This window comes from Dreissena polymorpha, chromosome 12, assembly GCF_020536995.1.
Source record: "Dreissena polymorpha isolate Duluth1 chromosome 12, UMN_Dpol_1.0, whole genome shotgun sequence".
Classification (NCBI taxonomy): Eukaryota; Metazoa; Mollusca; class Bivalvia; order Myida; family Dreissenidae; genus Dreissena; species Dreissena polymorpha.
The window spans coordinates 30687241-30701228 of record NC_068366.1 but is presented as its reverse complement, the minus strand read 5'-3'; the positions used below and the strand labels follow the sequence as shown (position 1 = coordinate 30701228).

General features: G+C 36.5%; 1 protein-coding gene across 5 annotated transcripts in view; it reads right to left on the bottom strand.

The window, feature by feature from the left end:
- The window catches only part of LOC127853670 (uncharacterized), a 43626-nt gene that overhangs the window by 27779 nt on the left and 1859 nt on the right, over positions 1 to 13988 (bottom strand). Inside the window, exons 1-3 of one of the 5 annotated variants that reach the window (XM_052388370.1) lie at positions 11635 to 11763; positions 1913 to 2060; positions 259 to 417 (exon numbers count right to left, since the gene is read on the bottom strand). In XM_052388370.1, the coding sequence (XP_052244330.1) occupies positions 259 to 417; positions 1913 to 2055 (302 nt within the window). In that variant the 5' untranslated portion in view covers positions 2056 to 2060; positions 11635 to 11763. Of the gene's footprint in view, positions 1 to 258; positions 418 to 1902; positions 2061 to 11634; positions 11764 to 13988 lie in introns of those variants that run through there. The other 4 variants (XM_052388372.1, XM_052388367.1, XM_052388371.1 and 1 more) reach the window with 4 other exon arrangements.

Sequence of the window (13988 nt, the reverse complement as noted above, 5' to 3'; positions counted from 1 at the left end):
AATATAATGAAAATAGCAAGAAAATACTTCAGCTAAATTGTATTCTTTGATTCTATTGTTTTCAAATAAAATGAAAAAATAGTTGATGAGATAAACTAGATTAAATTTACTGTTACATATGGTATTAATTTTCTCTATTAAATTCCCAATTGTAAATACGTACTTTATCCCAGGGGCGTACAAAAATAGGGATTGGGCTATCTATACAAACACATGAAAATTAAAAGGTTTGAAACAAAGACAAAAACATGAAATTACAGAAATGTCAATGTCTGCAGCATTCCTGCTGCCTCTGGTCGGATCATGCCATGCACTGATAACGGCATCCTGGAGAGTGGGCTTCGGCTTATCGCCGTCACATGGTAGTCCTGATTGGCATAGGCCACGCCTGCTTGGAACAGAAGCACAGTCTTCCCACTGGAAGAAGGCATTGGTGTAAATTGAAATGGATCAGAATATGGCAAATGCCAAAGATGATGATAAACAATTATATGATAAATTTATATGATTAAAAAATATATTCACAATATGAATAAAACTACACTAAATTAATAAATGCTTTAGTGAGTTACTTGTTGACAAACTTTTTAAAAGATGATGGTCATACAGTATAAAGCAGCTAGTTTGCAATTGAAAAATAATTGAAATTTTAACATGACATGAGGCTTGTTTTCTATAGAGAAAGAAGGATACCAAGTGTGGATTATTTTGCAATAATAATGGGCAGAGTCTAAAGTTGTGAAAAAAGTTCAGAGGAATTATTAGAAACTGTACAGTTAAATGCAGATGCTTAAATGTGCTCTTGCAAAATATTTACAAATGGTTTTTGTATGAAATATTGAAACAAAAGCATACATTAAATGATACAAGATATAACAAATATAACATTAAAAACAAGAGATGCCCCCTAATGTGCGGCTTTGATTTTTTTGGACCTTTGACGTTGACGGATGACCTTGCCCTTGACCTTTCACCACACGTGCAGCTCCATGAGATACACATGCACGCCAAATATCAAGTTGCTATGTTCAATATTGCAAAAGTTATGAAGAAGGTTAAAGTTTTGGGACACACACACACAGACACATACAATGACAGGCAGGCCAAACTCTTTCAATCATAAAAAATATTAATTGTATTTAACTGTTCATTTGAGCTGTTATAAAGTTGCATTTTCTGTTGTATGAATGGAATTAATGTCATATTGGATGTTTGCCGTTTACTGATCAATCTGGTATCATAGAAAGATGATTGTATTATATAGTCATTGTTAGATTAACAAACGATTGGACACAGCTCGTGTGTATCGTATTTTATTGAAGATGTTTTACAACAAAGAAAAACGCGCTCTCCAAAACACTACTGTAAAATTCACTACATGAGAATTACAAAGTAGGTTTAAAACCACTAATAGCTATGACACTACTATATGAAATTGCTTCGACACTACAGATTGGTGTTTAGATAAATATAATTCACATGCCTCATTTCTTAAAATAGAAACCTAGAGAAATAAGATTGTGCTAGAATCAAAATATATACTCTATTATTATGTGTTAGAATCAGAATACTATATCATTTTTTATAATTTGTTGACAAAGTGTTCAACAGACTGAGATTATAGTCTCACAGTACCTTACAACCAAAAAGTGCCATTCTGTTGATTTTAATGTTACTTTGCAAATCATTGAGTAAATGAATGTTTTGAAAGTTTTTACTCCATGAAACTAAATAAAGCAAACACAACAGTACTTTTTCTACTCAACCGTCCATGTACAGAACTTATTCAGGTCATTTTAGCATTGTATTTATTGTTGTTAATCCACAAATGCTTGCATAATACACTCACAAACTTAAGCCTGTTTTTTTTTATTGTGCAAAATAATCATAACCAATGTGTACCAATGTATACCAATTCTGTTCACCCATGATGACAAGCGGAGTCCTGTCATCTTTCAGCAGTCGCAGACACTCGTTGACCCTGACTTGTTCCCCATTCTCCTCTGCCTGCAACCATGGTGACGTCAGTGGAAGACAATAAAGCAGTGCAGCCATTGACCCTGAAACATGATTGGCATCAGTGGTGGTGAAACATTGCATTGTGTAACTTGTCCTTGACTGGCAACTGGCAAGGCAATTATATACAAACAAATTTTACTGAAGATTGTTCACTTGTCAGTTCATGTTCTTGGAGGACCTGGTCAACTGCCCAGACCCCTCTTGGCAATGTTCTTCGACGACTGTAACCATTTTTGATATAATACAAATTTTCAGGAAAATTTACCTTGAAATACCACGACTAGAATGTTAAGAAGCTTTTTTTTAAATTTGAACTTTAGTAACTTAGTTTTTAACTTAATGTGACAGTTTCAAACTCAGCCAAGATTTCATTGGGGCTAATATTCAGACCAAGTTTCATAAGGATTGGACAATAAATGTTGCCAACAGAGAACTAGCAAGGTTTTACTAATGCCATATAAAGAAAACATGCTCTGCCCACTCGGGACCATGTTTTTTCAACTGACTTGATCAACTTTCTTTTTTCGAGTAAGATATCATAAGAACAACTTTCTTAATGAGTTTCATGAAGATTATACTAAAATTGTGCCTTCTGGAGTGTTTACAAGGCTTCACTATAGCGATATAAAGAAATGGCCATGTTCCCTGGCAGCCTTTTTTATTGAAGAATCTGAACCATGTTCAAACTCAACTAAGACATTATAAGAACACAATTTTTACCAAGTTCCATGAAAATTCCATTATAAATTTGACTTCCTGAATGTCAATAAGCTTTTTGTTTTATTTGACCTTTTTGAAGTCACTCGCCCCAGTTTAGACTTAAGAAAAGTTATCATTTGGAAAATGTTCTGACCAACTCAAGAAGATTGGACTAAAAATGTGGGTTACCGAGTATTCACAAGGTAAATGTTGATGATGTACTACAGACAAAAAGTGATAACAAAAGCTCACCATGACCACCTTGAGCTCCGGTGAGCTAAAACAAGAGGGCCAAGATGGCCCTAGTTCGCTTACCTGAGAGGAGTCGGTTCATTCAATCTTTACCAAACGTCAAACTTGACCTAGATATTGTCCAGACAAACATCCTGGTCAAGTTTCATCATTATTGAACCAAAACTCTGGCATATGGAGTGTTTTTGTTTTTGTAAGATTTGACCTGGTGACCTATATTTTGAGTTGACTCCCCCTTACCAAACATCAAACTTTGCTTACAAAAATAAATATTATGACCAGGATTCATAAAATCTGAAACAAAATTGTGACCTCTAGAGTGTTTACAAGGATTTTGTATAATATAATGAAAATTTGGACAATCTAAGGGCAATAATTATGGCATTAATTAAGTGATATATATAAAACCAATCTTAGTACCAAGTGTCATGATGATTGGGCAAAAAATGTGAATTCTAGAGTGTTCAGAAGCTTTTTTTACTATATAAATATAAGAAAACTGCCCCCCCCCCCGGGCAGCCATGTTATTCAACTGACCGGAACCATTTTTGAACTCAACTCAAGGAAACAAATGTTCTGACCATATTTCACGAAAATTGGGCCTAAAATGTGACTTCTAGAGTGTTCACATGTTTCACTATATACATATAGAGAAAAATGCCCCGCCCACTGGCCGCCATGTTTTTTCACCGATCTGGACCATTTACGAACTCGTCCGAGATATCAATAAAATAAATGTTTTGACCAGCTTTCATGATGATTGGGCAAAAATTGTGACTTCTAGAGTGTTTACAAGGTTTCTATAAAGCCAAATAAGGAAAACTGCCCCCCCCCCCGGCAGCCATGTTTTTTAACGGACCGGAACCATTTTCGAACTCAAATCTCATATCAAGGAAACAAATGTTCTGACCAAATTTTGTGAAAATTGGGCCAAAAATGTGACTTCTAGAGTGTTCACATGTTTTCACATAGAGAAAAATGCCCCGCCCACTGGCGGCCATGTTTTTTTCACCGACCTGGACCATTTTCGATCTCGTCCGAGATATCAATAAAACCAATGTTTTGACAAACAACTAACATGATGATTGGGCAAATATTGTGACTTCTAGAGTGTTTACAAGGTTTCTCTATAGCCAAATAAGGAAAACTGCCCCCCCCCCCCGGCAGCCATGTTTTTCAACTGACCGGAACCATTTTCAAACTCAACTCTCATATCAAGGAAACAAATGTTCTGACCAAATTTCATGAAAATTGGGCCAAAAATGTGACTTCTAGAGTGTTCACATGTTTTCACTATATTCATAATTATAGAGAAAAATGCCCCGCCCACTGGCGGCCATGTTTTTTCACCGATCTGAACCATTTTCGAACTCGTCTGAGATATCAATAAAACCAATGTTTTGACCAACTTTCATGATTATTGGGCAAAAATTGTGACTTCTAGAGTGTTTACAAGGTTTCTCTATAGCCAAATAAGGAAAACTGCCCCCTCCCCCCCCCCCCCCGGCAGCCATGTATTTTAACTGACCGGAACCATTTTCCAACTCAACTCTCATATCAAGGAAACAAATGTTCTGACCAAATTTCATGAAAATTGGGCCAAAAATGTGACTTCTAGAGTGTTCACATGTTTTTACTATATACATATAAAGAAAAATGCCCCGCCCACTGGCGGCCATGTTTTTTCACCAATCTGGACCATTTTCGTTCTCGTCCGTGATATCAATAAAACCAATGTTTTAACCAACTTTCATGATTATTGGGCAAAAATTGTGACTTCTAGAGTGTTTACAAGGTTTCTCTAAAGCCAAATAAGGAAAACTGCCCCACCCACTGGCGGCCATGTTTTTGAACGGACCGGAACCACTTTTAAACTCGACCAACATATCATTCAGGCAAACATTTTGACAAAGTTACATGAAGATTGGGCATGAAATGTGACTTCTACAGTGTTTACAAGGTTTTTCTTTTTTTTGACCGAGTGACCTAGTTTTTGACCCAGCATGACCCAGTTTCAAACTCGGCAGAGATTTTATTGGGGCAAAGCTTTTGACCAAGTTTCATGAAGATGGGACAAGAAATGTGGTCTTTAGAGTGTTTACGAGCAAATGTTTACGAACGGACGTACGACGGACAAAGACCGGTCAGAAAAGCTCACCTGAGCAATCAGGTGAGCTAAAAATACTGATCCTAAAAAGTACTTATTGTATAGGTTAAAAATATATTGGCATTGGTTGGTTAGCTAACATAATTAACAACAAAACTTTAGTGACAAAATAACAGGAATGTTTGCGTAACTATAGTATTTAGAATTTCCCCTAATTTTATAATACATGCGAGACAACAGAAACACAAAGCAAAACAAATGTGCTGCTGTTCCCCAATCCTGCTCTCTAGGTTTGTTAACACACACAAAATGTGAAGATAATGAAAACATTTAATATATTTTCACAAATATTCTCTGTCAAATGATTAGACATTGCTTGAAAATCCTATAAATTTACAAGAGTTAGAATCAGAAATTCCCTATTTTTTTTTAATAATTAGATGATGTCCCAAGCATAGTTTTGTATTCCAAACGCCCCTTTTGAACATCATCATGCTACTTTTGTGATACTAGGTATTTCCCCAAATCGAGGGTACTTGATCACAAATAAAAGTCAAGCATAGTTTTGTATTCCAAAAGCCTCTTTTGAGCAGCTTCCTGCACCTGTTGTGATTCTAGATATTCCCCAAGTCAAGGGTACTTGATCACAAATAAAAGTCAAGCATAGTTTTGTATTCCAAACGCCTCTTTTGAGCAGCTTCCTGCACCTGTTGTGATTCTAGATACTCCCTTAGTCGAGGGTACTTGATCACAAATAAAAGTCAAGCATAGTTTTGTATTCCAAACGCCTCTTTTGAGCAGCTTCCTGCACCTGTTGTGATTCTAGATACTCCCCAAGTCGAGGGTACTTGATCACAAATAAAAGTCAAGCATAGTTTTGTATTCCAAACGCCTCTTTTGAGCAGCTTCCTGCACCTGTTGTGATTCTAGATATTCCCCAAGTCATGGTACTTGATCACAAATAAAAGTCAAGCATAGTTTTGTATTCCAAACGCCTCTTTTGAGCAGCTTCCTGCGCCTGTTGTGATTCTAGATACTCCCCAAGTCGAGGGTACTTGATCACAAATAAAAGTCAAGCACAAATTGGACCGGATTTTTTAAGATAAAACTATTGGCTTTATACAAATCTTTGAACGTGTATGGCTGTTATGTTAAGAATAAACAGACAAAATATTATTATTTGCTTTTCACTCTCCAATGATTAATATAAAAAATCCAGTCAAAATATTAATATTTATTGCACTTGCTAGCTCCAAATTATGGAGGCCAAATTTAGTTGAACAAATGATTGTTTTGTTGTTGATTAACAAATAATTTAGAAATAGTTGCCCTGTTAGCTCAGTTGGTAGAGAGCTATTCCAGAATTGTGGCAGTTGTGGGTTTAAACCCTGGATAAGGCAGTGACCACACACTTTTCATCTAAGGTTTACTTTAATGGTGTCAGAAGTAGTCAGGAGTGCCTGGAGGTTGGCGTAAAAACAAACAAGAGCACCGCCTTGCAGGTGCAGACCGCTCATCTATTTTCTTTTTAAAGGTGAAGGGATTCTTGGGTGCGATGGTTGGACGGTATTTCAAACATAAAATAATAAAAATAAATATTTGTGTTTTTTAACCGTAAAAAAAAAAGAAATTTGAGGGGGTGGGGGGGGGGGGGGTATAGTGTGAGGGTGTGGTGGTCATTTGTGAGATGATCTTAAAAAAAAAAAAAAAAAAAATTAAGGGGGGGGGATTCGGGTGGGGGGGGGGGGGGGATTCGGGTGGGGAAGGGGGCTTGGGTGGGTTGGGATTATTGGGTGCGATGGTTGGACGGTATTTCAAACATAAAATAATAAAAAATATATTTGTGTTTTTTAACCGTTTCAAAAAAAAAAATTGGGGGGTGGGGTGGGGTGGGGGGTATAGTGTGAGGGTGTGGTGGTCATTTGTGAGATGATCTTAAAAAAAAAAAAAAAAAAAAATACGGGGGGAGGGGGGGGGGATTCGGGGGGGGGGGGGGGAGGGCACGGGGGATGGTTTGGGTGGAGTCTATTGTGGTATGTCAGGTAAGAGTAGTTTTGTCAAAGTATCAATCAAATCTAATCATAAATAAAGAAGTCATGGCAATTTTAGCAAAATTTAATAATTTGACCTTGAGAGTCAAGGTGATTCAAAGGTCAAGGTAAAATTCAACTTGCCAGGTACAATAACCTCATGATAGCATGAAAGTATTTAAAGTTTGAAAGCAATAGCCTTGCTGGTTAAGAAGTAAAGTGGATCGAAACACAAAATTTAACCATATATTCAAAGTTACTAAGTCAAAAAAGGGCCATAATTCTGTAAAAATGACAACCAGAGTTATGCAACTTGTCCTTTTACTGTACCCTTATGATAGATTGCGAGTGTTCCAAGTATGAAAGCAATATCTATGATACTTTAGGGGTAAAAGGACCAAAACACAAAACTTAACCAAATTTTCAATTTTCTAAGTATAAAGGGCCCATAATTCCGTCCAAATGCCAGTCAGAGTTACATAACTTTGCCTGCACAGTCCCCTTATGATAGTAAATTAGTGTTGCAAGTATGAAAGCAATAGCTTTGATACTTACGGAATAAAGTGGACCTAAACACAAAATATAACCAAATTTTCAATTTTCTAAGTATAAAAAGGGCCCATAATTCTGTCAAAATGCCAGTCAGAGTTACATTACTTTGCCTGCACAGTCCCCGTATGATAGTTAGTAAGTGTTGCAAGTATGAAAGCAATAGCTTTGATACTTACGGAATAAAATGGACCTAAACACAAAACTTAACCAAAATTTTCAATTTTCTAAGTATAAAAAGGGCACATAATTCTGTCAAAATGCACGCCAGAGTTATCTAACGTTGCCTGACCAGTCCCCTCATGATAGTAAGTAAGTGTACCAAAGAAAAGTGGACCTAAACGCAAAACTTAACCAAAATTTTCAATTTTCTAAGTATAAAAAGGGCACATAATTCTGTCAAATTGCACGCCAGAGTTATCTAACTTTGCCTGCCCAGTCCTCTCATGATAGTAAGTAAGTGTACAAAGTTTGAATGCAATAGCATTGATACTTTCTGAGAAAAGTGGACCTAAACGCAAAACTTAACCGGATGCCAACGCCGACGCAGACGCCAAGGTGATGACAATAGCTCTTTTTTTTTTCTTCAAAAAATAGATGAGCTAAAAAGTAAACACCAGGAGTGTACAGGGTTGCCACCAACATGATGAAATGAAATTCCCTGACTGTTCACTTACTTTTCCCTGACCAAATCTTGGTTTTCACTGACTAATTTCGGGACATATTCAGCCTCCTCCTCCCCATACGGCTGACCAAATCCACCCATTTAAAGTTTATTTTATTCTTTAACATAAAATATTTAACAACTAACAAAGCAGTACTACTTGTTCACTAACTAAACTATGCATGATGCAAGGCTATATAGAAAATACCACAAAACCAAAGATAACAAGAGCTGTCTCCATAGGATGACATATGCCCCTGATAAATGCTTTGATAGAAATTATGAGCATTTATCGAAACCTAAACACATTTTTCGAAACCTAAACACGAAACCAATGTTCAAGGCCGATGTCAAAGGGGTCAAAATTTGTGTGCGTATGGAAAGGCCTTGTCCATATACACATGTATACCAAATATGAATGTTACACCTTAAGGGATAGAGAAGTTATGAGAATTTTTCGAAACCTAAACGCAAAGTGTGACAGACAGATGGACGGACCGACAGTGCGATCACTATATGCCCTCCTACGGGGGGCATAATAATGTTGTACATATACAACCACCACATAATATGATTATCTCGCAAAATCTATGAACAAAACATACTTCTATAGGTAGATACATGTGATGTTAGCTATGGCAATACAGTAGTATAGCACAACACCTATGACACAAACTGTCCATATAAAATATCCATTACATACTATGATCATACTTGAACATCTAGACACAAGCATAGGTGAATACACTAGAGTATGGGTAATGGAAACTAGCCATGGTCTTTGGCAAACATTATTGTGCAACAAAAAAATATAAATTTACATTTTTATCCCCACGCTTTTCGGAGAAAAAGTGGGGATATTGTATTGATCTCCGTCTGTCCGTCCTGGCCACTATCTCCTCCTACACTATTAGCACTAGAACCTTGAAACTTACACACATTGTAGCTATGAGCATATGTGCGATCCTGCACTATTTGGAATTTTGGTCTGACCCCTGGGTCAAAAGTTATGGGGGTTGGGGTGGGGCAAGGTCAGAGATTTTCACTCATTTTTCGGCGTAAGCTGTATTAAGCCAGCTTTTCACCCTGACTTGACCTTTGTAAGGGTCCAATAATACTCAAATAAAATTTCCCGCGGCTAGGTACAAATGAATACACTTCATTTATTCCATTGGCTGATTTGAGTATAACACCAGAACATTGGAAACATATCCGCGTCTTTGTAACACTGTTTTACTGCATGAAACAATTTTATCTCTAATGAAAAGGCTCAATAGATAGAACAGTTTTACAATCAATTTTCAACATAAATACAGTTTGTGCGTTCACCTTTTATTTTCAGAGAATTACCAGCGCAAAAGCGTTTATACTAAAGGCTATGTTGTCATATTTAGTACTTACTTGCATTGCATTTCAACCCGCGAGGTTTCGGGTCAATAAGCGGCTATTTGTGAAAGTCATAGTTTATATACAGTTCATCGTCGGAGTTCGCAGAAGGGGTTGCGATCATTGTGTTACACCGGTCTTACTGACAATAACGTAGTGACTGTAATGCATTGCATTCCAATCCGCAAGGTATCAAGGTCAGTTTGTCAGTTTGCGGTCAGTTGCAGAAATCTTTATATAAACGCCGTCTCGTAAACTTTGTGCACTTGAAGTCTGTTTTGATCAGAAAGATACTAAATAAAGATATTCGGCGATATTATTGTGGTATGTCAATCATCGATTTTTAATATGGTTTCAACATTGGCATGATAAGGACAAATTTTGATAAAATTAATTAGAAATATTTATCCATTTAGACCAGTTTATTAAGCATGAGCACAATAATTCACTATACTATAATTATGCAATTAAATAAGATTCGAGTATTGCCGGCTGACCTATATGCACTCGTTTATTTTCATGTTTCTTGTGTTTTTCTATTCTGTAAATATAGATATCTGAGTAATAATATCACATAAAGCATAATAAGCCACGAAATCTGGCGCAACACCCCGTAATTGATTTGCTTATGATGTAGCTAAGAACTGCGCAGAAAAAAGGCATCCGCTACTTTTTATCTCATAGAGATAACTTTTGATCGTTCATAAACATCGACCACAATCAACGCCGTATATCTTTTTTAAAGATATTTCTTGTTTATGTTATTCTACATTAACTTCTTCATTTCTACACGGATTTACTTCAAATTGATACTGAACCACTCTTATGACAATACGGTCAATCTCAACTATGCATGGCCCCATTACCAACCCTGGGGCGCCCCGCCCACATAGACCACACCCACCCAAAATTGCCTTTTACTATAATTTCTTCATTTCTACACCGCCAACCCTGGGGTGCCCCGCCCACAAAGACCACACCCACCCAAAATTGCCTTTTACTTCTTTATTTCTACACCGATTCACTTTTAATTGATACTGAACTTCTCTTATGACAATACGGTCAATCTCAACTATGCATGGCCCCATTACCAAACCTGGGGCACCCCTGGGTCAAATATGCGACGTGGGGATACGCGTCGGCCTCTGCCGCGCCATTTCTAGTTGAACATGCTTAACACATTTTAATGTTTTATGTACATAGAAATAGTCAAAACATTTCAAATAAAAACAATACTGTTTAATTTTCTAAAACAAATGATACCTGATGACTGCCAAAGCCACTAAATAACTTATGCATCTACCCAAAATTTTATTTTTCCCTGACTTTTCCCTGACTTTTCTGAAATATCATTTTTCACTGAGTAGTTTTTTAAATTCCATGACTTTTCACTGACCTTGAAAAAAAATCAAATTTCCCTGACTTTTCAAGTTAATTGGCAACCCTGGTGTAGTGTTAAAAACCTAGGTAAGCTGTCAGCTCTGCAATATGTTCAAGCAGGAATGGTTTCTAGCCCATGTAAACGGACTCACAGAGCCTTTGATAATTTTTGCTATGAGGGCTTTTTGAGTTATAAAGCTAAGAGTTGAATTATTGCAACTATAATGGGTTCTAGCCCTGCACTTGCCATGATTGGGAATGCTTTTCTATTTCAGCAAATGTTTCAGTAGTTCTGGCTACCATAACTTTAAATGTCGCTTTTTATGTTTTCGACTGGCGCGACAGGTCTTTCAATACTATATAAACTGTACGCTGAAGTTTCTTTAGCTAATGTTTCAGCATTTATCAACTTGTTAATAGAATGTTAGAGAAACATTGCCTTAAGTTAGGAGGAACTGAAGTTTTAGTTGCCCAATGTGAAAATCACTGTCTATTCTTATACTGACTTTCATAAATGTTATTACTAATTCTCAGGTTTCTCAGCTTACTCAGTTAATGACTCTTCTGGGTGCTGGACGTTTCGTGCCACTACCAGTTCGTGCCACTGATATTTGTGTAGGAGGGCATTGGACGTTTCGTCCCACTGATAATATATAGGCGGATAGGTGTGAACAATACCGTATAGAAGGTGTGAATCATAACAGGAAACTTTCGCACCTTTGATTGTAACATCTGTTCAATGTTAAAACAAAATTGTTTTATTTCAAGATTGTTTAAGATTCAATTTACACGCTTAATTTAATAAATTGACAATAAATTACATAAAACATATTCAATATATTGATACTAACCATATCAAAAGTGAATGCATACATACAATTTAACAATATCTAGATTGATAACATAAATATATTCAAACATTTGCAATAAATTGACATTAACAATACCAGAAGTGAACGCATACATACATTTTACCAATATCTAGATTGATTACATAAAAGTATTCAAACATTTGCAATAAATTGAAATTAACAATATCAGAAGTGAATGCATACATACATCTTAAAATGTTTTAATACACATATACAAAAGTACACAAATATGTCAGCAAAAATATAACAGCATACTACCCTATCCTACACACATCAGATATACAATGTTTAGACAATAACACACGGCAGAGCTGGGCCGGGCGTCTATAATCGGCCCGCAGCCGACATAACGGCCCGAGGGCCTTTGGCCCGAGGGCCTTTGGCCCGAGGGCCATTATTCGGCAAGGGTCGATTGTAGACGCCCGGCCCAGCTCTGTCGTGTGTTATCGTTTATATCACATATCATACTATTTTGGTCCTTCACGAAAATTTATACAGAAACAGCTTTCCATACTTTTATTTTTATTCAATTGATTACGCAGTTTATGACGTACCTCATGTGACGTCATTTCAATGACTCTCTGGATTTTAGGACAACAACAAATCGGACTTGGAAGTTGGAGTGTTTTATTTAACAGTTAAATATTTTGTTAAGCATCGAACGATAAGTGTGTGTGTTGACGATGGATTAATATAATATTATGAATGTGAATAACAGTGTTGGGATATAAAACTGGAATGAAACTGGTGAGACTGCATTTTCGATTTCGTTAAAATGTCGACTCGAATAACGCGATGTTTTGTTGAACAATTGATGGATTAGGCCAAAAAAAAAAAAAGTCTTGGTTCAGGGAACCCGACCGACCCTATTTTTTGCCCCCGACCCTAACGATTTTTTGGTCCATGGAAAAAAATCTGATGGCGAAAATGCTAAAATCTTGTAAAATTTCATTGAAAACAGCCACCATTTAAACCTGGATTGGTTTTCTATATTTTTCTCTTTGTTTCAATGAAAGTGTTCGCAATTTGAACAGTGAACAAAAACCGGTCTGCACCTGTATACGAGACATTGCTTGACCTTATTGTTATTGAAGTGCGCATGCTAGCTGGCCAATCAACATTGAGCTCTCTTACACATGAAATAACGTTGTTGAATGAAATGTAAAAATGGGTGGAGCTATGGAGTAATATTCGGTAATTCATGCGCAGACACTGTGCACTTTGAATACACAGTTAAAATTGTCGTCTGCAAACAAAATAGCGGCCGGTCGCAAATGTCGTATTATTAAAGATTAAAAATGAAAAGAAGCGTGACAATAATTTAATTATTTCCAAGCTGTCTATTGATCTGAATTTAAAAGTGATAATTAAATAATTAGTTCTATGTCGATGATGTTACAACTTTCTGTCAATTTCCGATCAAATGAAAAGATGATAATTAATTAATTTGTTTGTTTTACTCGCACACTATGCTAACTGACAGCAGCATATTTTAATCAAATGAAAATGTGAAAAACACGCGCGGTTTAATTGTAATTAAAGTTTCGTATTTTTAACACATAGGAAGAGTCATTCATCTAGTCTACTATAAAAATGGAATTAACCACTTTGTCTCTACAGTCGCTAACATGGCGTCTTTAACCTTAAAGCGTCGCTGGACGAAAAAGAGTCATAAAAAAAATAAATTAAAACACAAAACACTAGAGCATTCCAAGAGTCATGGAAACTTGACAACAATTGGCTTCGCTTTGATAATGAATCAAAATCAATGTACTGTGACGCCCTTAGCCTGTACAAACCAATAGCAACATTCAAATTTATGTACACTGCTCACTTCCTGTGCGATGCGCTCAAACCCATTGCCATTTTATAAAAAAATGTACCAGAAAAAAGACTTGTGATATTCTGAGGTTACCCTCCTTTTGACAGCCACTATTCAGACTTTTGAGCACCTGTCGGAGACTAGGTCAGGTCTCATGATGAAAAAAATTCTGAAGGTCACACCCCAAACACCAGAGACTGATAAAGAT